We start from the raw sequence: 26063 nt of genomic DNA, 5'->3' as shown, positions 1-26063 counted from the left end.
GGGGTCCGAGAATGGGCTTAGGCCCCAAGAGGTTGGCAGCGGTCGTATAAGGATGCTGATGGATAAAACTGTCATGGATTCAAATTTTAATGCTTCTGCATCGTAGACTTATTGGTAGATTTTTGGTAGATGCTACTCTCTTTGGTAGCTAATTGGGTACTAAATAGAGGTACCCAATTAGGTATCCTTAGATACCACCCTGCAAGAGGGTGAATCATTGAGGAAATACGATCTCATGGAAGAGGAGAGAGATTTCGGAAATCATAGGTCACTGATCGGCGTGATCTGGAAAAATATAGGCGATTATAAGCTGACAGAAAGGTGTCTATCCTTATAAACAATAGTGGAGCCCAACCCTGTCTGTACCTTGAATGAGTAAAAAAAAAGAAAGAAAAGAAAAATCACCGGCGCATGCCATATTGCCATGCAAGGATTGGTGCACTCATACCCCCAACCCGATCTTGTATCCAACCTAACACTTGAACTGCACCAATTACTTCTAGCCGAATGGCATGGAATTTATCTTTTGGTACCATAGTTTTGCTCTGCAGCATTACCCGATATCGCAGAAAATAATAAGAATCTCGATCCATTAAATTGCTTCACAATTTAATAATAAAGAATGATAGTTTTTGTGGCCAGGCCTGCCAACTTGCTCAAAATAAATAAATTAGGAAAAGAATTAGTTTTACCGCGGCGTCAGATTTGATGGGTCACCACGAATCGGAGAAACCCTTGCAACCTAGTCCTACATTAGTTATGGACTAACATTAAAACGATGACCACACAAGTAATGGTTAAAAATAAAATATACCACCTTTTACTTAGATCTCCATTTTTAATTTCTTCTCATCTCTTTCACTCTCATCTTCTTTACGTGATTATACTTTATCTTTATTTTAAGATATATAATTAACAAGTGAAGCCATGATTAAATTCACAGGTTAGATATACTTGTATAGAATTAAATATGAATTGACTCTTTTCAGCCTAATTATATGTAAACCGGGTATATATTGAGATATTTTTTTTTTTTAGCCTGAGCCATCCTACTGCCACTCCACCTAATATTCATGAATCGTGCATTCCGGCTTTAAAAAGTCCAAAATGTACACTATCCATTGATTTTTGATCACACCATAACAAAATCAAACTAATAGTCATCAGATCAAGAGATGAAGATGAATATTTTTCCCTTCTGCCAGAATTATGATGGATGCACTGTTTTGTAAAATTATCAAGCCAATATTCAAACCCAAAACGCTCAGTGGGTGCAACCCCTGAACAGTATGCAATTGGCTAGTTACTGTTGAAGTACAAGAATGTTTTCTGGTTTTATGTGTGCAAGTGCACTGAATTCTCTATAAAAGCAACCTCTAGCCTCCCAACCTCTCTCTGAAGTCCAAGTGGACAGTGCTTCTGGACTCCTCTCAACCCACCAAGAAGATTCCTAGTGGAAGCGACTCCCCACTCTCTTCAAGGTCATGGTAAAATCTTTCTATTGGACCATATTGCACGCTTGGTGGCTCGCCTGGGGAGAAGACTTCTTTTTCCTCTTTTTTTTTTCCTTACACACAAAGGTACAATAATGAGGCTTACCAAAAGAAAAGCAAGGAAAAAAAAAAGAAGAAGAAAAAGAAAGAAACAGTATGTTTGCCTAGTGGAAAATTGGTGCTCATCTTTGTCGTGTCTGTGGTCTAGCACTTTAGTTTTTCCAACCGCATTCAGTGATATTTTATTTTTTGATCTTATTTGATGTATTCATGTTAGATATGTATGTTCTATCTGCTTTATTAAAAAAAAAAAAAAAACCAGTGGACACGTACAATGAAGCTTTCTGTGCTACAAAAATATCTTTTCATGACTCCTTAAGTCAACCTAGCAGGGAACCGGTGGCAATGAGAGACCTAAAATTTGTGGTCGCCTCAAATCATTAGATCAAAAGCTCTATGTTGACCTCCATTACATATTTGGATGGTGGTAGAGACAAAGACACGTTGACTTCAGGAAGCCTTGAAGCTGCACCAAACAGAATTCAAACCCATGAAATATATATCAAGCTTCTTTACTTTTTCCATGGCTACTATCTCTGACCTCCAAAATTAGTTCTATCGTCAGCGTAAATGTTTGGTTGAAATTTTGATTTAAGTGAACTGGTACTTTAAGCAAACGATGCAGGGTAAGCTTTGCTGCATAGAGATTGCTAGCTTCTGTTATTACGTGGTGTTTGGTTGCGGAATCAGTTGCAAGATATCTCTCAAAGTAGGAGGATATCTTCCAAGTTCTTGCTGAACATCAAAGAATTGGGGCTTATATGGTATAAATTTATTTAACCCAAAACGGCGGAATAGACTTATACCATGGAATAGTCCTATCTCTATTCCCTTAAAATTCTTTTGCCGTTGGAATTGATGGCTTGTCTTTCACCTTGTTAATTAAGGCTACTGCCCAGTGGATTCAATCTATTAGCCTCTTACTACTTGGTTCACGAAATACTGCCATTTCAACATGTAGCTGGAATGAATGTACCCCCATCTAGCAACCCCCTCCTTCTCGAACAGAAAGAGAAAAAAAATTGGCCCTTACTTAGCCGTTATTCTTGAACTGCTAAAGCCAACAATTTTTTTTTATGCAGTGGAGATTTGCACTGATCGAGCATGAGTACAACCAATAAGATAAAAAAAAAAAATGATGGAGAGAGAAAGAAACAGACTCGTGATTCTCTCAAAGAATCCCTTCCGAATAATGTGCAAAATAGCAGGCGACCTAGTCAGCAGCACTATCGTCTTCCGATAGACATGAGTGGCCCAGAAGGAGCCAAATCCTCTCGAGAGTCTGCGTATGTTTCGAAGCAACGGATGCCAGTTGTCATTGCTGTGTCGGCATTGAATCCATCCGATCACTGTAGCCGAGTCTCCTTCAAGATAAATGTTGTCCACATCTAAAACTAGTCTCGCATAAGTGTTGCCCTCCCATGCAGCTCTCAACTCTATTTCGATGATAGTCGCATTGAAAATAAAAGCCAATATTTTCATTTGCTTGTATAGGTGCTGCTGAAATCTTGCTGTGGCCAATGAAAGCCCTCCTACCTTCTCCGTTTTCTTAGGGCTCGTTTGGTTCGCGGGAAGCATTTTCCCTTCTAAAAATATGATTTCTGAGAAGCAGATTTTTGGAAAGATGATGCCTGGGAAAGTACTTTCGACATGTTTGGTTGACCATAGGAAAGTGACAGACTACTTATGTTTGGTTGACCATCCACTTTTCTAAAAAAATTATATGTAATTCCTATTATACCCTTAATAAAAATAAGATCTTTAATGTTGAAGGGCTTTTGGGAAAAAAAATAAAAATAGAGTGATCTCGGCTCACAGAAAAGTAACTTTTCTATATTTCTCATGGAAAAGATTTTTTCATTAAACGTAGGAATTATATTTCCATAGAAATACAACTTTTCCATCTCTCTTCTTTGAAAACTCCAATCAAATGAAAGGCATCTCATTACTTTTTCATTGGCCACATTTTTTCTCTTTTCTTTTCCCATGAACCAAATGAGCCCTTAATATTTTGGAAGTATCCTCCCGTGACATCTCGAGGGTGAGCTTTTAGCTATCCATCCGCATCCATCTCATCTTTCTTCCTTGGCTTTCCAATGATTTCCTTCTCACGAGGACCAAGCCAAACGACCTGGACCTCTTTCTTGGGATAAACAAAATTGTGATGGAGATTCAGGAAAAGTAACATAGAGAGTAGCAAACTCCTCACAGATCTGAAGCATGTCCCAAGTATGATAAACAAATAAACAACACAATCGAGTATGATTCCACAAGATCCCAGTAAATAAATCTTTGCTTCTCATTCCCTCTCCAAATCGCTTGTTTAGAACTAAAATATGAGAGAAGCGAAATGAGAGTCCAATTAGTTGTACCACCGACCAGATTACACTCTAATGGTCCATGTCTCTGTAACTAAACTTTGCCGAGCAGACAAAGGGCTCTCATTGGCTGTCAGGCTAGCCATCTTGTTCAGTCCTGACATCTCTTATCAATGTTGGAAGAGCTATTGCTGCACAACAGGGTGATAAGACAGGTACGGTGTACCTGGCTGCAATTGCTGACCTTTGTTCAGAAAAATCCAATTGATGCCTTCTCAAGCATGCCTCACATTACCTAGCGTAAAGGGTGCAAGTTCACCTTTACGTACTGATCATCCCTAAGATAAGTTTAGCTTTTTTATTTTTTTTATAGCTTTGAGCTTCCAAGGAACTCAAATGCAAAATATGTATCTAGAGACTGAGATGGGGAAGGCATTCTTACCAAACGACAAGCTCCTAAAGAGAGTTGCCATGCATTACAACACAATATCTTATGCGTTCAAAAATGCATGCAAAAGGACTCTATTGTTCTTCCCTCACTTGCATATGTCATCCAATGTATCCAAAACCAACTAAATCCCCTCAAAAAAAAAATAATAATAAAAGAGCTGTTCATTTCCCAACAAAGAAGTAGGTTCCATTCATGATCATAAATTCGCAGTATTATACAATATATCACCTCTCCCTCCCCAGTTCAGAGAATTCAGAGACCACACTATGTTACACATCTCATTCCAATGTTTTCTGTGAGAAAATCACCCAACTGTAGCTCTGACCCAGACAGAGAACCCAAACTACAAGAAGTAATAAAAGTCCAAGCAATACTAAGACAACAAAAGCACTAACATGAACTGTACCAACACAGTTGACATCATACCCTGCCCTGCCTTCCAAGGCCAGCTGAAGAAGAGGTAGAATTCCCACCGGCGCCGCCGCCGCCGCCGCCACCACTGCCCATACTGCCTTTCCCACCCATTGACATCTGATGGTGATACGACGGCGGCGAGCCATACATCTGCGGCGCCATCATCATCATCCCTCCACCACCACCGTACATTCCGATACCGCTGCCACCGCTGTTACCGATAGCGCCGCCGCTACCTCCTTCCTTGTGCTGGGGTTGCGACGAGGAGGAGCTGCCCTTCTCGCCCTCCATCTCCCGGAACTTCTGGAGGTAGGCCTTGAGGGGCTCGACGTACTCCTCGAAGCCGAGGGTGGTCATGGCCCAGAGAAGGTCGTCGCCGTTGATGGTCTTGCGCTTCTCCCGCTGGCACTTGTCGGAGGCCTCGCCGGTGATGAAGCTGATGAACTCGGAGACGCACTCCTGGACCGTCTCCTTGGCGTCCTTGGAGATCTTGGCGTTCGCCGGGAGGGCCTTCTTCATGATCCGGCTCACGTTCGCGATCGGCAGGAAGCGATCCTGCTCCCTCGGCGACGAGAACTCGCTGCTCCCCGCCGCATTGCTGTTGTTCGGCCCTCCCGACTCGTTATCCGAATCCGCCATCAATCAAGATCCAATCTTTATGCTAAATTCGAATCTATCTATAAATCCCCTGATCAAAATCTAGCGTTTCCGAGCTGGTCTCGAGAGAAAACGAATGAAGACTTGATAGAATTCCGGCTCTCGGAGTATAATTCTATGCGCGAATAGGAGCTGAGAGGATTCTCATGTGGACTTATTTAGACTGGAATTAGGTATTAAAAAAAAAAAAAAAAGCGGGCTTTTGAGGTTTATGGATGGAAATCCCTGGAATCCAAGTCGAAGAAGAACACCTCAAGTATCCAAAGAAACAGTAAAAGGAGGTGGAAACCGGGATCGTTTCCCGCGGAATTCTAAGCGATTAGGGTTATAGAGGTTCCGATCCAGAAACAAAGAACGTTGGTATTCTTTCTCAGCGAGGATTCAAGGAACTAGGGCTTCGGTTCTTCCATTGGAACAGAGAGGACGGCGAACAACAAAAAAGATCCGATTTTTCGTAACTAGAAAAAAAAGAGAGAGAGACCTAAGGAGAGTCCATGGAAACCCTAGAACTCCATGGATTAGGGTTAGGGTTTGGTCTCGCCGGATAAGGTGGGTCGGACGGCGAGCTGCGCTCGGAGATCCGGCGGGGGCGGAGGAGGAAGAGACGGAGCGGGGCGAGAGAGAGAGAGAGGAGGGGCTCCGGGGTGGGCAGGTCCGTTGGATCTTGGTCCTAATATCGCATCGAGAACGACACGTGGAAAGATGGCGGCCTCCTGTCTATCGATAAGTGTGAGCCAAGTGGCCTCACATCGGCCATCGATGAGCCGACCATGCCACTGATCTCGGTCGTCCGTGGGAGGTGGGCCCTACTTTAAAAGGCTAGACACGGCGCGAGCCTTGCACAAAGTTTAAAGATATCATCATGTCTTTGCGCAGCAGGTCACGCTACAAATCTATGATCTCATCTGATCGATAAAATATTCTATTTTTATTTCTTTTACTTGTCTTATTTCTGATCAACCAAGATGTGAAGCAAGGAGCAAATATTATCAGGATCTTCTATAGTATTAGGCCATTAGATGATAAATGAATGCCCATGATTGCATAGACTCTGATCATGGATCAATACGTTGATATGGATGCCTGTGATACATGTATGTGTATGAATGGGACAGATCGGGAAAGATGGACCTGAGTGGTTTAGAGACACTTCTGTTGCTATCAACTTTTTTATTTGTCGTCCAGTAGATCTACATGTTTTAATGGATCAAAAGCTTGTGCTCAATAACAAAAAAAGATAAAGACTTTCTTACATTGAGAAGCCTTGAAAGGCATAGGAGTGCGCCTCTCATAGACGAATACCGAGTTGCGGAGTTTGCTGCGTGGGAGTATCAAATAAAGAGATGCTTAATTCTATGTGAGTTTCGTTCTGCTTGAAACCTTCGTTTACGATATTTTTTTTCTTTTAAATTTTAAGCATTCTAATTATTGCTTAGCTAACGAGGAGGCAGATTATCACAAAAATGAGGGTCAACAAGTCTGCTCTAGCATTTTAAGGTGCACCAAATTTTAGGTATCAGCTGTCCCGAAGATTAGTGAAATCTAGTTGACTCTATGAACACCAAGAAATTCCCAAGTTGGAGCTATGGATTTTAAAATGCAAAGTTGCATGGAGAGGTACGGAGAGTTAAAGTTTATGTTGGTTGTTTCATGGAAACAAATTTATAAAATTTATAGGTCTTTGGGTTAGGCAGGAGATGTATATACTAGTCGTTGCAGGACAGATGAAGATGGAGATAGAAGAAGAGGAGGGAAGGGAAGAGAAGAAGAGAAAACAAAGGAAAAGCACAACTCAATGTTTTACATTCTTAAATATTAATAATTCAAACTATATTCTTAACTAATATATTAATGGATTTATATAGACAATCTAGAATTTTAATAAAAGTCTGCATAGAAATAATATACTGAAATCCCTTATTAAATTGTAGTCCTAGAATCCACATAAAAATAATTTTTCTTACTTTTTATATTAACTTATCGGAAGTGTATCGTAATTTTTTATTAGAATTGGTTTCTAGTTCCTAACCAAGTGTACAAGAACTTTTTCTGCACAAATAATAAAAATAAAGATCGAAAACATGCTAACTGCTCAAGAATCTTGTTCATCACATGTTGCGAAGTCTAAGAACCCTACCTATATTATCTAGCAATTACAAATCTGCTCATCGTAAAGGCTGCAGACTTCGATAAGAAAATTAGTGCACAAGGGAGCTCTGCATTAAGCACCAACGACACACAGCTTAATGCCATTAGAGACTAAGACACTACTAAGCTAATTTTGTATAAAAAGTTTTTCTTTCAATCGGAATTTGCAACGCATACTTCGGATATAAAATTTTGCACCTCGCATGGCACAACAACTCCACTGTAGATGGTCCCTACATGTTGTTAGTTGAGAAAAAAATGAGACTATTGGGTGTCAAAAAGTGGATGCATGGACTATTTTTCCTGCCTATCCTAGTTGTTGGTGCCTTGGTGGTTTGGTACTAAATTATAAAACCAATAAGTATTAAAGGTTGGGACCATTCCTTTTTGTCCTTTCCGAAGTGGGACTTTCATTCATTAAAGTATCTTTTTACATCTTAATGCTTAAGACTTCCAATCTAAACAAACATTAATTACTCAAATAATTGATCATATTATATTGTCAATTAAGAAGCAAAGGTCGAATTGTCGTGGTTTGGGGACCATATGGCTCTGGAAGAGTGGCAAGAGACCATATGAGGCCAGTTCATTATAAACAATGCTCATGGTTGTAGAAAAAGTTTCTCACCAACATTAAAATCTCTCCACACCTGTACTACAGTATCAATGCTTTCCGACATAATTTTCCATCGAATGAAGACAAGTAGTACTTAAGAGTTTTGAGAAGGTATTTGCAACAGCCACAAGCTTTATAAAATTAGTTGATATGCAATAGCATTTACATAGCTTGATGGATAACTGCTGAAAGCATTTAAGTAGTAAGCCCACGTCAAGATGAGTACTCCCCTATTCCGACTTCCCTAGAGCCTCCAATAGCACAGCCGAGACAGCGACGGGTTCGATACAAACTCGACAAACAACAATCTCTTCCCCAGCCTTCAAAGGAAGGGACAGACCAGGGCATAGAACCTGATTTTTTTGAGCACCAACTATACTGCAAGTAGCAGACTTTATGTGCCTAATATCCTACCCAGTTGCTCCAACCCTTGAGGTGAATGGGAAGGAAAATTATTCCAATCATTCACTAAAAACAAAAGAGATCCAACCAAAGGGGATAAGGAAGAACCGAAGTTAGGAGAAGAGAAAAATGTGGAAATAAGATATACCAATCAGCTTTCTGGCCCTCCTAAAACTCTTCCTAGTCCTAGGATTGGACATTAGGGACAAGTCTTCAATTATGCAAAGAGCGAATCTCAGAACAGATTGGATGGAAGATGATTTCTGTAGAAAGATTCGAGCCTTTAACTCTCACAGTTACTCCAATAAAGAAGCAATCACAAGCTGGTCCCATGCTAATCTAAAGGATCTTTAAACTCGTTTTATCTCCAGAAAGTCCAGAGAGAACAAGTTGGCTGGGTGACCATTCAGCATGAGTAAAGATTCCAGGACGCTCCACAATTTTTCAGATAAAGGACAATGAAGGAGAAGAGCATGGTCAACCTCTGGCCATAAAAATTCCCTCGGAGATTTTATGCAAGGAAATAGCACAAATTTCCAGCCCACCATAACTTCCAACAGCACTCAACATGCATATGCTAGAACAAACAAGATCCAATAACACAAAATGGCTCCAAGGGCATCACAACATTTAGATTTAAAGCACTAAGCTGACAGAGTTCAGTTTTGATGGTCGAGCGATCAGACATACAGGATTGACATTGGAACAAAGGCAACAACTCGGGGGTCCAAGCTGTAAGTGGCATAAGAAAAAAATCTCAGATCCCTATGAGGGCAGAAGGCTTCATCTGGCCTTGCAGGACCTGATTAGAAAGGTACCAGGGATCAGGACAGCTCAACTACGAAGGGTAGCCCCTTGGCCTTACCATCACATTGGCAAGACAGGCAAGAGATCGCAGGTACAGAACTACGTAACAAACTGACACTGCTAATAAGGCAAGACAGCTTCTTGTGTTACCACAGGCCATCTCCTGACTATTTTATATTCATGGGGCACCTGCATGCTAGAACCTATAACAGGGAATTGAACTGTTGAGGTAAAGAGCAGACTGGACACATCAAGTTGTATTTCAAACCCCTAAATCTCGACCCGCATCACAATAATAATAGCTAATGTGTTCATATGATATTTTATAAGGGATAATACAAAAAACATACATGCTTGCTTTAAAAACTAGCAACACCAGAAACAACTAGAAACATTTGTCTGCAGGTAGATTAGTAGGTCACTGGCATCTAAAATCAATTCCATCCAAATCCAACCCCACAAGATGATGCAAGCTTCATATGTTTGTATTTGCAATTATGTTAACAAAGCTACATTAGAAACACCAGGTATCTCACCATATTTCTTACACAGGTTAAGCTAGGCAAAATCCTAGAGTCTGTCATAAATATACAAGATGCAAGAAAAATTGTAAGGCCACCAGCATGACAAACACTGCAAAATTCTACACTGGAATGCACAGACATGGATTACCAGAAGACTAATTTAAGGAACAAGGATGAGTTAAATACCATTTACACGCACCCTTCTTGTCGCAATCAAGCTTCAACATCTTCGCTCACAGTTTCTGGTTTTCCATCCTCATCGGCTGCTCCATCTTCTTCAACGTCTTCATTCTCTTCAGCCTCATCAGCTAGCTTGGTCAGCTCTTCTTGGATCATTAGCTTTATAGATTTTTTTCTTGGTGTCAGATCCATGCTATAATGTTTAGCTGAAAGAGGTGAGTTCCAATGAGCAAATAGCAAAATTCGAGCAGAAAATTGATATTAAAATCACTATGAGAAAGGCATACCAAGTTCTTTAAGAATATCAGTAAAGGTGGCCTGAGATACAAAAATACAAACCAGAACAGAGTCAATATCATAAATCAAATATGAGATAATCAAGTTAAGGAACATAAACAAGGTATAACAAATGAGCCTCCCTCCGTTGAAGACAACACAGCATAACATGTAGTTTGTGTTGCATTATAGAAACAGCAACCTGATAATATCTGGTGGCTGTTGATGACAGACAATGCAGCTACAAAATAACTTTAAAGCATCATAAACAACCTGTCACCATACTGCAGGCAGGCTGGAAAGGAAGCAGCCAAGAGTTTGATGCCCTTCAAGATTTGCATTGATAGACAACTCTAGAACTACATGTACAACTGCACTTAAGAGAATTCTCTAAATTTCATGAATATTTAATAGCGTAGCTCACCGTATTAAAATCAGCTTCCTTCAAAATATCACAGATAGTCTTCCTCAATTCCTCCTTGCTAGGTGAAGATTCCTTGGCAACTGATTTAGCCCTACCTTTAGCCACCTTTTTGCCTTGCACAAGTAATAAAAGAGTTTCAGAACAGAGGTTTAAAACTTTAAAGTTTAAATAGTGTTCTGCATTCAACTTAATCTTCTGGAACATTCTAAGGAGACTTCTTCCTATATTCTTTCTTTACAAGTGGAAAATAATGGAAAGCTGTTTCCCCAAATACAGTATTTCCTGGTTTCCCACATCTTTTGTTGCTTCATGATGTTGCAGGCTGGTATCTTGCTCTATTGCAGGCATGCACGTACACTGAAACTCCTGAAGATCTTCAGGAAACATGAGATACATGCACGTTCAGCCATAAGTATGACAGGTTAAGAATGGACAATAGCCACGACCTCGGAAACAGGAATAGAAGGCTATGCATGATATAAAATCGGGAAAGGAATGGTTTAAGATTACCCTCAATAAGAAAATGAGAATGGCATAAACATTCATGAGGAACAGAAACCGAAGACACAAGAAAGAACTGGGAACCAATAAAGAAAACGGTTATCAGCGAGTTAGCTATTTCACATGTATATTTAATCAAATTGCCGATGTGCCTCCATTGTTATCCGGGCACACCATGATACAATTCCCATAAGCTTTGCATCTGGGGAGCAGTATCAAATGTCTTGGCGGACAGGTTTCTTAGGAAATGTTTCGGCGCATAGGAAATTTTCTCCTGCTTGTTGTAGTTGGGATACTGTTCAAATATATACAAGCCATTTGCTTCAGTAATAAACAAATTACATATGAAGAATGACATAGAAGTGTAACTGCTAATTTAGAAATATTAGGCATCCAAGATGTGGGGACCTGTGCAGGCATATGTTTAATCTCACGTAGGTTATTCATTGGGTAGATCTTGGGCACTTATACAGGATCAAGAAACTCAATATCTTTCGGCTAGTCATGTTGTGTGAGATCTTGAGCTATGACAAATAGTATCAAAGTGGACCCGACCCATGACCTATGTGGACTAGGGGATACTGCAACACAAGCTCATAGGGGCGGACCACAGGCCGATCGTTGTGCTTGTAATTAGATTTGAATGAATTTGAACCCTTAGCCTGGTAAGGACGTCAGGGCTTAACTGAGGAGTATGTGACGACCCATGTAGGTATGTGTTTAATCCCACATTACCTATGCACTGAGTAGATTTTGGATACTTATACAAGGTCAAAAAATTCAAATAATACATTCTGGCTAGCCTTTTGGATAAACTATGCAGGTGTGTTTAGTCCCATATCAGGGTTTTTTTTTTTTTGCTAAAGCATCCCATATCGGTTATTCGCTGACTAGATCTTGAGTGCTTATACAGGACCAAGAAACTCAAATAATACTTTTCAGCTAGTTATTTTAGGTGAGAACCTAGGTTATGACAAATGGTATCAAAACGAACTCAGCCCATGGCCTATATAGACTAGGAGATACTGTAGCACAGGTTCATTGCGGCTAACCATAAACCAATCGTTATGCTTGTGATTAGATTTGAACGCTTAGCCTGACGAGAACGTCAGTGTTTCAATAGAGAAAGTGTCAGGATCCGTGCGGACGTGCGTTTAGTCCCATATCAGCTATGCACTAGGTAGTTTTTGGATACTTATACAAGGTCAAAAAATCCAAATAATACCTTCTGGCTAGCCTTTTTGGATAAATTTCTGGGTTGTGACAAATGATATCAAAGTAACTCCGACCCATAACCCATGTGACTAGGGGGACACTGTAGCACGAGTACATGAGAAAGTCAGAGCTTAAACAGAAGGGGTACATGAGGACTCGTGCGGGCGTGTGTTTAGTCGTACATCAGTTATTCGCTAAGCAGATCTTCGGTACTTATACAAGACCAAGGAACTTAAATAATATCTTCCCGCTAGTCATTTTGGGTGAGATACTAGGTTGCGACACATAAGCCAAGTTTGAAATAGTTGCGACAAGGCTCGATGGTTTTGGCTATGGTTAGGGTGACACTCAAAAATCATCTCCAGACTATTAATCTATATGCATGACTCATTTTATGTGAAGGCTGTGGTTTCATACATACAAGGTATTCCATAATATTTGCCTATACCCTCTAGAGGTGAAATGACCAGTTCACCCATTAGCATGCTCACATGGAATTAGAAATGCAAGAGGGCGTTGTAGTTATGTAACTTTGCATTATGATTCCATTTAGTTCTTTGAAGCATTTGAAATACTGGCTACATGACAAATACCCTTTGGCCCTCTAGGTTTTTACCATTTCATGTGAATAAAGCCAACGGGCATACAGCTGCCTCAACAACTACCAAGAGCCAAATAACACCTAAGAAATCCATGCAACACCTGCAATATCCAGCCCTTTTACCATTAGTTGCCAGAATCAGGGATGGATATAGTTGCAGATCAGTGAAGAGGATACCAAAAATGTTTTAAGTATGGAAGCACTTGAGAAACAAGTGCAGCTTCTATATGAAGTAGCTATGTTACCCTAGGCAAAAGGTTCCTGCTACTATGCTTCTACTCACCAAAGCTATTTCTTTTACACTTTTGTTGAGTTCATATTTTAACCTGGAAGGCACGAAGGACATCTAAAAGTCCTAGCAAAATCTACATTCACAAAATTTAGTGCAGGCATTACATTTCTGCTACAAGATAATAAGCAAAGTTCACATAGTATCACAGGCATACCGGTAGCTTTCTCCTTGTGATCTGATTTAGGAGTTGATTTCTTCTCAGGCACATCAACATTTTTCTTCTTCCTTGGAAGGACCTTTGCACCCACATCATTGGTGTCCTCAGTTTTTGAGTGTTTCAAAGATGATTTAGTAGGGCTCTTTGTGGGTGTTGGAAGAGGGCCTTTTTTGTGGCTAGTTACCACCTTCGACTTCTTTGTACCAGCAGAGCCACCTCTTTTAGAAGATTTCCTCCGATTATGTTTGCTTTTGCCAGAGTAATCATCATCATCATCATCTTCAACTTCTTCAGATTCAATTTCTTCACTCTCGGAATGCTTAAGTGCAACATTGTCCTTAGGAACACCATTTTCCTCATCTTCCCGTTCTTCTTCCTCTTCCTTTTCACGCACACTTTTCCCTTTTGATTTCGGAGAGTCTTCAGTCTTGGATATTCCCTGCAATAATAAGTGGTCATAAAAGTTAATATGGAAGAGCTCATAGATAAACCTTTAATTATGTACATGTGCAGGTGGGCTGGGACTGAGGTTTCTTGGCTAGTCTGGAAATTATATCATGATTACTGCAAATGCAGGCATGAATAGTTTGAACATAAACAGAACATATTCATTGCAGACAGGAGGGCATACATAAAAAAAAAAAACGGAGAGAAGAATATTAAAGAAAAAAAGAAAAAGAGAATGGTTTAATGTGTTCTATCATTTATAGAAGAGGATGCTCACCCTCCTTGGCCGCTTCCCAGGAATGCCTTCTGAGCTCCTTGACGCAATTCCTCTAGCCACACTCTTACGCTTTCTCCACTTTGTTGATTGCTAGGAAAAGAGAAAGACACTAAGACCATTAAACAGAGAACAAATTTTTTGAATCTGAAAAGGTTACTAGAAAATGAGTATTTGTAAATAACATATTCACAGTTGCACTTGAATTTCAAGGCAAGAAGTGGAAGAAAGGAAGATAAGAAACCCCTTAACGGTGAATCAAATGCCAGATGTAAGCACTTGTAAATAATATAGTAAAAGAAAAAAGGATTTCAAGCTTTGAGACAAACCTGCTCCTTTTCAGCAAGGACATTATCTGTGGTAGCATGAGGCGCCACCATAAAGTCCATTAGTTTTGCCACTAGTTCCTCCTGCATACATATCTCAAACTCACCATTAAGTTGTCATGATCCGACTCGAACTAAGCTTGAATAGTTGTTTAGATGCTACAAAGTTAAAAGAATGACGCACACCAACCTTCCTTGTATTAGTTTTTGAAACAGGTAAATCAAACAAATCGCAGAGATCCACCAATGTATCTTTGACACATTTATCAAGCTTGTCCTTCACCTTAGTTTTCTGCTTTTCCTGTAGCAAGTTAAATCTAAATTGTTGATCAAGAATGAGGTAAAAGAAGGCACATAAGGAGAAGAAAAATCTTTATAAGACGAAATCTGTTTACTGAGTCCTCAAGAGGGTCAAAGAATTGCTTACCTCATCCCCGTGCCACATGAATCCAGAAAATTGGAGGATGTGATTTTTGAAATCGGCTACCTGAAAATTAGCAAGGCAACAGTTATCTATCAGCAAGATAAGGGGTGGGAGAAAATTTGCAACATAACAATTATATCACAATTAAAAAGGACAATAACGCTGCAATAATAATCTGAAGCAATAAACAATAGAAAAACAACTCATGGAATGTGGTCATTTAGGGAAGAATCCACAAAGGTGATGAGAATATAAGCATGATCATGAAAGGATAACTGGAGAAGCTAGATAAAAGAACAAAGATTATGATGTGCCCAATATGAAAATAGGTGATACAGAAGTTCTTGATATGAAAAAAAATTCTAAATCCAGAAAGGTTGATACAAGGGGTATACAATTATAGATGTATGCACATGGAATATTCATCACATGAAGTGTCCTAGAATTACATTACACTTGGGCGTCAAACACTACAAAATGGAAGGAATGCCAACCAAATCAAACACAACAAGATAAATTAGAAGGAAATTAGAGAAAGAGAAAAAGGGGTGCATGAAATATGCAAATAGGGGAATTGAGCTTTATTCTTAACATTCAAAAATTATTTTAAGTATTACCAAAAAATATTTTTAAGTAATTAGTTACAATCCAATGGCCATAAAAGGAACCAAGTCTGCATCGGCATGTACCGGACAGCAACACTTGTTTGATGGATATTATCCGCATCAAAAGTTGGAGATCCGCATGCATGACAGATGGTCTTCTCTATTTGTGCCCATGCCCCCCCCCCCCCCCCCCCCCCAAAAAAAAAAAAAAAAACCACCACCAAAAAAAAAAAAAAATGCATGTTAAGCTCTTCTAGCTTCTCCTCAATCCCCTTGACTTCTTAGTAATTGTGGCAGAATGCCTGATGGATTCAATAACCCAAAATTAACCAAACCTATCTTCATAGTATTTCTCTCTTACTTGGCTTATTTTTACATGGATTCATGTCCATGTTCTCTCATTACTATGCAGTGCAACTATAGTTGCATCCCCAACTTGACTTGACTTCCATTTTTCTTTCTTGTTACTAACTAGCATCCCAATGCTAGACCTATAAGTGTTTAGGTTTCAACCATATAAAGATAACATCATTTAACACAATTTTATATTCTTACCTTTTAACATAGACAAATATTGTTCCATATACCAAATATTTAGGTGCCAATATGTAGCATGATGGCCATGCATAATCATAGTACTGAGTAAGGTCGGCGGAACTATTTCAGACCGGACGGTTCCGGCCATTCCAAGTTGTACCGGTGGCTCACCGATACAGTTCCGACAACGGAAACGAGAACCGTTGCCAGAGCCGGAGAAGGAAAAGAAAAGAGAGTGCCAGCAGGGGGAGAGAGGGAGAGGGAGAGGTCGGGACGCCGATGGAGGCCGCAGCAGGCGAGGGGAACCGGCCGCGGCACGTGGCCTCCACCAGCCTCCCTCCCTCTCTCCCCCTTTTCTCTCTATCTCTTTTTATCTCTCCCATGGTACCGTGCTCTTTGTTGGTACAGGCCCGACACGGCCCGTATCGACTCATGCCGCCGAGGAACCAATATGGTGCCTGGTACCGCTTCCTCCGACCTTGGTACTGTATATATGTATTGTTATGTTGTGCATATGGTTCTAAGCTGATGCACATTGTTGACAAAAACCAACTCAGATCCATGCCTTTTGTTTTGGGCCTCGGACCGTGATTGGGCATGTAACTAGCATAAAATAGATCAGCATTGTATGGCACCATACTGTAGCATGCTAACCATGACCAGCATGGGCCCAATAAATAATACTTTAATCTTTGCAATGCCCATGATTATAATAAACCCCTCGCCCCAGCACTCCTTTTCATGTGGTTTAAACACCAAAAATAGATGTTTAGTGTCACAAATTTGTCAGGAAGCAAGCAGGCACCCAGCTATCAGCTCTTTTCCCCTCCTTTTCCCTTTTTTTTTTGGTTTCTTTTTTTTTGCTTTTTTTTTGTGTGTGTTTTTTTTTTGGGGGGGGGGGGGGGGGGTGGGGGGGGGGGGCGGTTCCCCAACCATATAACCTAGCTTTACCTATTTCCAACTAGAAAGCTAATCTGGAGTCAGTTCTCTTTTCCACCTTGGGTATCCTATATATCTGCATCAAACTGTAATAAGCAAATATAAGCGCTTCAAGTGTACTTCCTCTCTTGCCTTAAGAACTTTAGCTTTGACACTATTCATAATTGAAAACTTACATAAGAAACATAATAGGAATGCACATCCCTTTGCGTGCTTTTATTACTGGAGAAACAAAATAGTTAAATCAACAGGTTAGGTGAAATGGATGCAAGGGAATGAAGAAGAAATAGCAGGAATATATGGAAAACAGCTCAACAAAAACCTCATTTAATACTTACAAGCAGAGCAGCAGAAATAGCTAGCTTAAAATAAACTTAGAATAGCTAATAGTTAAGGGTATTGGAACTAGCCCTACAATAATGTCACTGCCAGAAGCACAAATTATCAGATAATAACTTACTAACTTACCAGACAAAGTAGAGAGCTCAATAAAAAACACTAACTTACTAATAGTAAGAATAACTTACTTACTGCAAACTTCATTAATAGCAAAATCTATGGACTCCCTAAAGTTCAACTTTAATATGAATCTAGGTATCAAAAACATTAAAAACAAAAAAGGAATCGATTCCATGAAAGATGGGATCAGTAAACAAAGTGCAACAAGTCAATCAAAAAGTGAACCCAAGGGACGATTAGCAGTTTACACAATATATTGAATCACCTTTCCTTGCCTTCCACCAAAAAGGGTCTGATGAAGATATTTAAGATCAGCAGGCTTCTTTTTTGCTAACTTGTAAGCCACTGAAATCAATACATAACAAGTTTAAAATAAAAAATATATAGAATTTTTTTGGCATCGAAAATTATAGAAATAAAGATAAAGAACATGAGTATGCAGTCAGAACAGAGATAAAATAAATGTAACAGAAAAGGATTCACCATATCAAGCAGAAAGCAAGCACAATGTGTCAAGTAGAAACAAAACTTGCCAACTCAAAGTTCCATTTGGCAACTTTTATTTTGGGTAGATGATGTTGGAGTACAAAACAAGATATGTCAAAAGGAGATACTTAATGTAACTTGTTGGTATTCAAAACAATAAGCAAACTTTGGGCACTATATTTCACCTCAAATCTACAAAAGTATTTTAAAAAATAAAAGTGGAAAAAGGATTACATCAGTCATCCCTTCTATTTGGCTGTATATACGTTATAAAGATTAACAAAAATACCTGAAACTCATGACATCAGCAATCCGCAAATCTTAGCCACCATCAGGGGCATTGGTGTAATGGTGTTGGATACAGGTCTAAGGCTTTTAAATTCTCATAAAAAAACACCTCAATAACAGGACCACGGGAATAGATATAGTAATATTCATAAGCTTGTATCAGCAACCATGCTAGTACAAAGAATGAATATGCAAAAGAAAAAAAATGTCTGTAATATTGTATCGCATGGAAAGCACAGGTAACATGGTGCACAACAGATCAAACCTTTGGATAGTTCAAGGCATGTGCTAATGAGGCAAGGAAATAGGCAGGGCCGATCAAGGCACAAAACCACATCTACAAACAGGTCAGTTAGGTCAAAAATTTTAACCTGTTTAGTCAGACACTTCAGCTTGGCTTTGATTTCAAATATACTCGAAAATCATAAGAATTCTATTTTACATACACCAGCACATACCTAACAAAATGCTGCCATCAAAATAAGTTGGCCCTCAAGGTGATTAATGAGACCAAGACAAAGCCTGGCACGTCGAATGAGGTCACTTTAGAGTTGTAATCAAGTCATAATCACGTTGCAAAATTTCCGACTTCTAAGTGCTGGCCAAATTCCTATGTAAAGGATTATGATATTAACAGGTACTCAAATTACAGTCTGGATGCACAACCGATCGTGCATCATCACCTTTTATGTCATGCAGACTAAGGTACTGCATGGCTCAAAAACCAGGGATTGGATTTAGGCATCTAACTCCTCATACACAAAACAAAGATTATGAAGGACTGACAAGCTGAATTTACAGTTAATTATATCATTAGAAAAGAAAGCATATTATGCCTTAGCAACCACCTTCAGTTAAAGAGATAAAGATGGCAGTCACCGGCCAAGCTTAAATTGCTTAAAAGTGCATGTTTCTCATATCAAAATCAGCATTTCACATTTACATATACAGTGTTTCAAAACCAATAATGAAATGTATAACTAAGCTGGCCTTGCAAAGAAATAACAGTACTTCAAGGATGGTCAATGTCAAGTTAGAGCGCAGGTTGTTAAATAAGTTAAACCATGACTTAGCATACCCTGGCCCACAAAGCCAACCATTATATATGGGAGAAATTTTGCCAATTTTGGCTTATACTTTTACTCCTGTTTCACAATATAAGGATAGTTTCCACTTCAGATGGGACTGCTGTCAGATGGAATTGCTTGGAAAAAATTAATTATGACAATGACACAAATCAAGTTGCAGCCATTATTTCTTCTAAGTTTTCAGTATTGAATAGGAAATGACCATGATATCTCCATAGAACATTTTAGATTAAATATCTCCATCTGAAAAATATGCCTAAAATATAAATAGTACTATAAGATGCTGATGTGAAAATAATTTCCATATATCTTAATCTGCTTGTCATATATCTTCTTCGAGGCCTTTGAGCTTATATAACTTTGTTTCTTGTTCATGTTTTCCCTGGGAGATGCAATGGCTAAAACAAGGCAATTTTTAAATAAAACTTTAAAAGAAAAATAATTAGGTTGATTAGAAATTTGCCATCCACAAAAAGGGAAAACAACCTTTCTTTAGCTTATTTAACAGCTTTGAGGTTCTACAGAGTAAATTTCCAGATGTTGGACAATAATACCTCAGCAGCAATGTTTAAAATTGTTAACAAAATGTCTTCGGATCCTGTTCTAGATGAGTAGAAAGAAGCTCTCCATGATAAAATAGTAGTCTCCTAGATAATGTTTAGATGGTCCAAAATCATAAAGCCAAAGGAGCAATTGGTCTGGAATTAGGGTTGAAACCGGATCGAATACGGATCGAATATTGATATATCCATATTTGTATCCATATTTTTCGATGAATATGAATACGGATATGGATATTAAACGGATATCAAAATTAATATCCATATTTGTTCTAAACGAATACGGATACGGATACAAATCGGATATTAAGCATATCCATATTTGTTATAAACGGATACGGATACGAATTGGATATTAAACATATCCATATTTTTTTTATCCGAATACGTATATAAATCGGATATTAATCAAATTTTGAGCGAAATTCAATGATGAAAACTAGTAATAAAAACATGATCAAAAAGAAAAGACAATAAGAATCTTTTTGCTTCCAAAGTTGAATATTTTATTGGCACATAATATGAAGTAGAGGAGGAAGAAGTAATAAAAGTAAAATCACGTTAAATGCAATTTTACAATAGTCATACCCAGCATTTGACTGCAAAATTAGCAGAGTAATGTGAAGCATTCCTGTTTACAGTGCACTCATTTGACCCCAGCAATCAAGTACAAAAAAAGAATAGAATCATTTAGACTGACCTTCAGAAGATTAATTGGTTTCTCGCAACTAAACAACAAGATGCAGCATTAAAAACTAAAGACTTCTAAAGACATAATATAAACATCCAAAGATGAGTTCAACCGGAAAAAAGAATAAACAAGAAAGGAATGGAGAAGAACAAAGAAATCAAAGGCCAAATCAGGTGGAAGAATAAACGGATTACCAACACTTCAAGAGGCATTGATCCGTAAAGCTAGAGTTCTCTTCATTTGAAGCAAAGGAACCTGTTTCCCAAATCAAACACCAGATCAAACGTGGTAAAGGCGAATATTTAAAGAATAAACCCAGGATTTTACAATCTCCTACCTAGATTTGGAAGTAGATGGGTTTGGTCCTTTGGTTGACGCCGTCGACCACCCCACAATACTGCCTCCAAGGCGTCTCACGGCCGTCGCCGGGTGGAAAGAGGGACGAAACTTGGAGCTCAACGCATCTCAAGGCTCAAAGATCATGAAGACTAGAAGAATCACGAAACAGACAAACTAGGAGGAAAGAGGAAGAAGAAGAGGCGTAAGGGTCTGGGGATTTGAGGGTCTGAGGGACAAGAAGGGCGAATGGGCGATTTGAAGTCGGTGAGGCCCTTTCCGATCAGATCCGCAGGCGTGAGGGACTTTCGAGTTTCGAATGGGCGAACGACGAAATGAGCAAGCCTGCGGCGAATATAATGGCAATTTCGTATTTGGCCTATTTGGCCATTGGCCTGGGTTGTTGAATAGTGACGGATCCGGTCATCCAAGTGGATTTAAAAGGTTTGGCCAATTGTTATACGGATATCCAGATCTGAATTCGAAAAAATCAGGTATATCCATATCCATATCCGTATCCGGACAATTTTTGAACTAACTATCCATACCCGTATCCGATCCGAGTCGGATACGAAAATGGATACAGTGAGATTATATCCGACCCGTTTTCAGCCCTATCTAGAATAACATAGTTTTGACTTCTACTGAGCCAGGGAAACAAAATCAGCCTCCTATGGAAATCCAAAATGCCTAACTTTCAGTCTTATGGATCGAATCACTCTTCTACCTACTATGAGTGCTACAAATATGTGAGTTAGTATGTAACAACTCAATGTTAGAAGATCATATGACTTGGTCATAAGATTTTCTTGTATCGCATCATTAGGTCATCACTGATCTGTAGACATGCTTGGATATTACTATTTGCTATCGTTTCTCATGGCACTTCTTCTATGCATTTTTAGTGCAATACTATCAGTACCTCATTTCAAACACTCCAAATCTCCAATAGTCCATTAAACCTTGCTTTTATTGACAATATTAACCTCCAACTTTGGCGACCATGAAAAGATGCCTCTGCAGCCACCACTACATAGCATTTCATGCAATGTCTACATGATACACAATAGATAATTAATGGAGCAGAAAGGAATAGGAAGAGTTCTAATCCTGCAAAAAGTAATGGACATATATAAAAATGAATCTAAGATATGTAAATCATATAAACAACATGTTTCAAGATCCATACACAAGGAATTTGATGCAGTAAATTTAGGACTCTTGAATATTTAATAAAGACTAAAAATCTGATATTAATCTTGAAAGAAATGCTTATAAATCGGCTCAACACCTAAACATCTAGGATTTTTGAACCCAGAAATACAAGCATCAAGCATAAAACATTATAGTCGGTTAAATTTGGTGAAAAAAATGATCATGATGCAACAGGAAAGCAAATCTAATGTTTTGCACCAGCTCAGAAAAAGGCAAGAGTGATTCCACAAACCTCCAAAATAAATGTAAAGGAATTATAAAAACTAATATTGCAACCATGCCATGCAGGTAACAGGGAGCACAGATATTTATTGTAACTTCATCCATACGACCACTTTTGCAAGCAATCTTCACTTTTTGTCCCTCAAAGAGAGAGCAAAGGCTGAACCAAGAGTGTAGTTTGGGCCTGGAGAAAAGCAGAAACTGAGTTTCCACTGTCGAAATCCGCAGAAAATCTCATAGACTTTGGGATTCGGGTGCGCTGTCATGTGTTGAGCGGTGCACCAAGAACATATCACAAGGCAATGTCTAGATCCCACACTCGGCAGTGTCTTGTGCAGAGGCCAGCAGATGAAACTCAGTCTCTGCCTTGCAGCAGACCTAAACTGCATCCTTGAACCAAGCAAGGTCTATTTATTAAAAACAGGAGTATCTATAAGCATGTGGACACCAAAAGCTTTGGAGCAAATCATCATTGCCGAAGAGTCTGTATTTAATAGTGGAGTCAGAAGGATAAAGTGAACCAAGGAGGCCAGACATATGCTTAAGCTTGCAAACTTAATTAATTGGCAAGATATAAATAGCAGCAGTCAAAACATACCACTTGGTATTTCTTTTAGAGGAGTTCCACAACCCTAAAAGTCACAAAGTTCACAAAATTAATACGTATAAAGCAATCATTATGAAAACAATAATGACTAGAAAAGAAATCAACATGGAAACAAGTGACCTTCTCAATTAGAAATTTTTTAACTGGTTCCTTTTCAAGAGATTCCACCAATCTCTCGACAGTTTTTCTCTCACGCACAGGGCGCTCTGTAGATGAAGCCAAAGGAGTACTTAACAATTTCTTGTCCTTCGACCTACTCTCTTTCTTTCCCTTCTCATCCCCTTTCTCGCCAGCTTTCTTCTCCCTCACTCGTTTTCTCTTGGATTTGTTTGCCTCATTATTCTCTTGAACCTTATTTTCCTGATTTACACCATCTTTCTCATCCTTCACATCATTCCCTTCCTCTATCTTCTCCCCTTCTACTTCTTTCTCTCCCTCTTCCTCCCCCTTGTCACCATCCTTCTGAGCCTCAGCATCCATCATCGTCACATCTTCAGGTTCTTCCACCTTTGCGTCCATAAATTCTACAATTTTTGCACGTTCAACCTCTGCTACTTTGCCATCCTCAGCTTCTGCCACTTTCACATCCTTGGCTTTTGTTTCTTTTGCATCATCGGGCTCTGTAATTTTTGCATCCTCAGCTTCTACCACTTTTTCATCCTCCATTTCTTCCATTTTTGCATCATCATCTTTCTTTTCTTCTTTCCTTTCAACTTCAACTGTTTTCAGAGTATTTTCTCCCTCATCCTTCTTTTCAGAAGCAGCCTCCCAGCCAGTGTCCTTAGGCAGAGGCAGACCAGACCCATTTAGCATTATATTTGCCTTAAGTTCAGACGCCAGCTCTGGTTCAGACATTTCTAACCAAGTTAAAGATTTATGGTAGCATAAAACCTGCAGTAGCACACCATAAATGCTCAAAATTTTAGTTAAAAACATTGGCTCATAATTGAAGTGAGTATTTCAGCCTAGAAAATTTCTTCTAATTGAAAATATAATAATTTAGACCAAAGAAATGATACGTTAGTCCATACTTATGTGCCAATTATAGTAGAACAGCAAAGATGTATGGTAAACTCAATCATGCATTCATCAAAATTCCATTTTTAACGGATATTTGTACTCATCAAACTACAAAGAACCCCGAAATGGAAGGAGAACACGAAATCGAATATTTCCAATGAGAAGAAAAACGAATAGAAAGCTCCCAGAACTTCTCATCGTTGAAAGAGCTGCATGCAAGAAACTCCACGATAATCCTACGTAGACTGAGTTGCAATACCGAGCAAAGAAACGGAGAAAATAAAAAGAGCTCCAAAATCGGTACTTTGATTCACCCAAAAAATGAATAAATAAATGCCGCAATTTCCGAAACCAAACGTGAATCTAAAGAACTTAGTAAAACACTGAAAAGAGCTCCAGAACATCATAAGTTCCAAAGAAAAGGCGTCAAAATCGCTCTTTTTGCCCACTCTTGTAAAACCCTAACAGGAACAAACTCATTAAGAACCAAAATTCGAAAAAAAAATATCAGCGTTCCACTAACAACAAGCATCGAACCGCGCGAAGCTACTACTTACCGACGAACTACCAGCCGAATCGAGGAGAAATTCGAGGAGAAACGACCGATTCCTCTCTTCCTCGGAGCAAGCGAGCGAACTGGAACAAAAAAGCGATCTTTTATTCTCTCTCGGGTTTTCTTTCTGAAGGGCAGAAGGAAGTTTTGCCCCCGGGTCCAAACTCGAATTCCAATCGAGTTTTATTCCCGGGGACACGCCGCTCGTGACACGTGTGGGAGCTTGAGGGGACGGTCCTTCTTTGAAAGAGGGCAGTTTGGACGGTACAGATTTGATATGCATTCTGGGCTGCATTGAATCTGGACCGTCGATTAATACCATGCCAACATGGTGCATCGCCCTGTGCAACGCCCACGGCCGCGTCGCCCAGCAGCAATCACCAGTCGACATATTTGAGGACGGAAAAAGTTCACACCGATACCTATAATACCATACAAAAGCGGATGGTGAAAGGATATCCTGGGTGCCTCCTCTATATGAACTTCGATAGCAGCATGGTTAAGAACGAAAAATGCAAAGGTATAGACTTTGTTATCCGAGATCAAGATGCCAGACTAGTAGCGGCAGAGGCTCGGTAGATCTTCGATTCGTCTGTGATGTGCGCCAAGCTTAGAGCCACCTAGGAGACCATTTTCTATGCTAGGCGGATACTGAGCACGGACCGTCTCCTCCTCAAGAGGATTCGACTGTGGTGATCAAGTGGATTCTGAGTCGAAGACGCACTCCACGACATTCACAGATTACTGGAGGAGTGTAGTTTTCGCCAGGCTATGCACGTCTACAGGAAGGCAAACAGTGTCGCCGATTGGGTTGTTTTTTTTGCGGTTCACCACTCTGAAGGTTTCGTCTGGATGGATCGTGGCTCAGTGCCGGAGCCCTTATGTAACCTTTTGTTTTCTGAATTTGTTGTCTCCATCTACATTCATTGTGTGTGAGCTATTGTTATACCAAAAAAAATCCTATCATAATTACCATTGTAATATTATTGTAACAAAAAATAAAAAAGAAGAATAAGAAAGCAACAGTATTACTTTGTAGAATGCTATCTACTTAAATATTTTTTTTCCAAGTTGTACGAGTTTCTTCACCTGACAATTCTGGAAAACATTGGATTGTGAAAAAAAATATCAGTTTAAAGAAACAATGCACATCAAGCCATTATCAAGCCATTGTAATACCAAAAAATCCAATATAATAGCCATTATCTTTTCCTTAATTATTGTACATGTAACATGGTAGGGAGGCTTAAAACTAATATAGCATTTATTATTTTGAACCATGGTGTGGTTGGCTGGATCTAGTAGAGTGAGAGTAGTATGGGCGACTACCATCTACTGCTTAGAAATATCCAAGCTATAGTCTGTGATGGAATGATCTTTTATGGGAAGCACGTGTATCAAGAGACCAATGGGGCAGCGGATTGGGTGGCCTCATACGTAGCCAACCACT

At 39.3% G+C, this 26063-nt stretch overlaps 1 protein-coding gene and 1 pseudogene across 2 annotated transcripts; both read right to left on the bottom strand.

Moving 5' to 3' along the window:
* Positions 1-4486: 4486 nt before the first annotated feature.
* Positions 4487-6214, bottom strand: LOC103707564 (nuclear transcription factor Y subunit B-3 pseudogene; annotated as a pseudogene). Its single transcript, XR_015967164.2, has one exon. The product of XR_015967164.2 is annotated as a nuclear transcription factor Y subunit B-3 pseudogene (transcript).
* A 3616-nt stretch (positions 6215-9830) lies between these two features.
* Positions 9831-24918, bottom strand: LOC103707565 (DEK domain-containing chromatin-associated protein 1-like). The gene is made up of 12 exons (XM_039127581.3): positions 24618-24918; positions 23161-23931; positions 23032-23065; positions 17813-17892; positions 15011-15070; positions 14774-14884; positions 14587-14667; positions 14261-14350; positions 13534-13975; positions 10771-10883; positions 10358-10388; positions 9831-10276 (listed from the first exon to the last, which is right to left on the bottom strand). The coding sequence occupies exons 1-12, from the start codon at positions 24906-24908 to the stop codon at positions 10104-10106; spliced, it is 2277 nt and encodes a 758-aa protein (XP_038983509.3). The 5' UTR covers positions 24909-24918; the 3' UTR covers positions 9831-10103.
* Positions 24919-26063: the final 1145 nt, after the last annotated feature.

The sequence above is a fragment of the Phoenix dactylifera genome, chromosome 7, assembly GCF_051530095.1.
Source record: "Phoenix dactylifera cultivar Ajwa chromosome 7, Ajwa_hap1_PhDact_Kaust_v1.1, whole genome shotgun sequence".
NCBI lineage: Eukaryota > Viridiplantae > Streptophyta > Magnoliopsida > Arecales > Arecaceae > Phoenix > Phoenix dactylifera.
Note: the sequence above shows the minus strand (reverse complement) of the source record. Positions and strands in the feature narration are given on the sequence as shown.

Coding starts and splice junctions, on each gene's coding strand:
- LOC103707565 (XM_039127581.3), bottom strand. CDS start 24,908: ATGCAGCCCAGAATGCATATCAAATCTGTACCGTCCAAACTGCCCTCT. Junction 17,893..23,031: donor TCTAAAAGAAATACCAAGTG/GTATGTTTTGAC, acceptor TATTGATTTCAG/TGGCTTACAAGTTAGCAAAA. Junction 14,885..15,010: donor TCATGTGGCACGGGGATGAG/GTAAGCAATTCT, acceptor AACTTGCTACAG/GAAAAGCAGAAAACTAAGGT.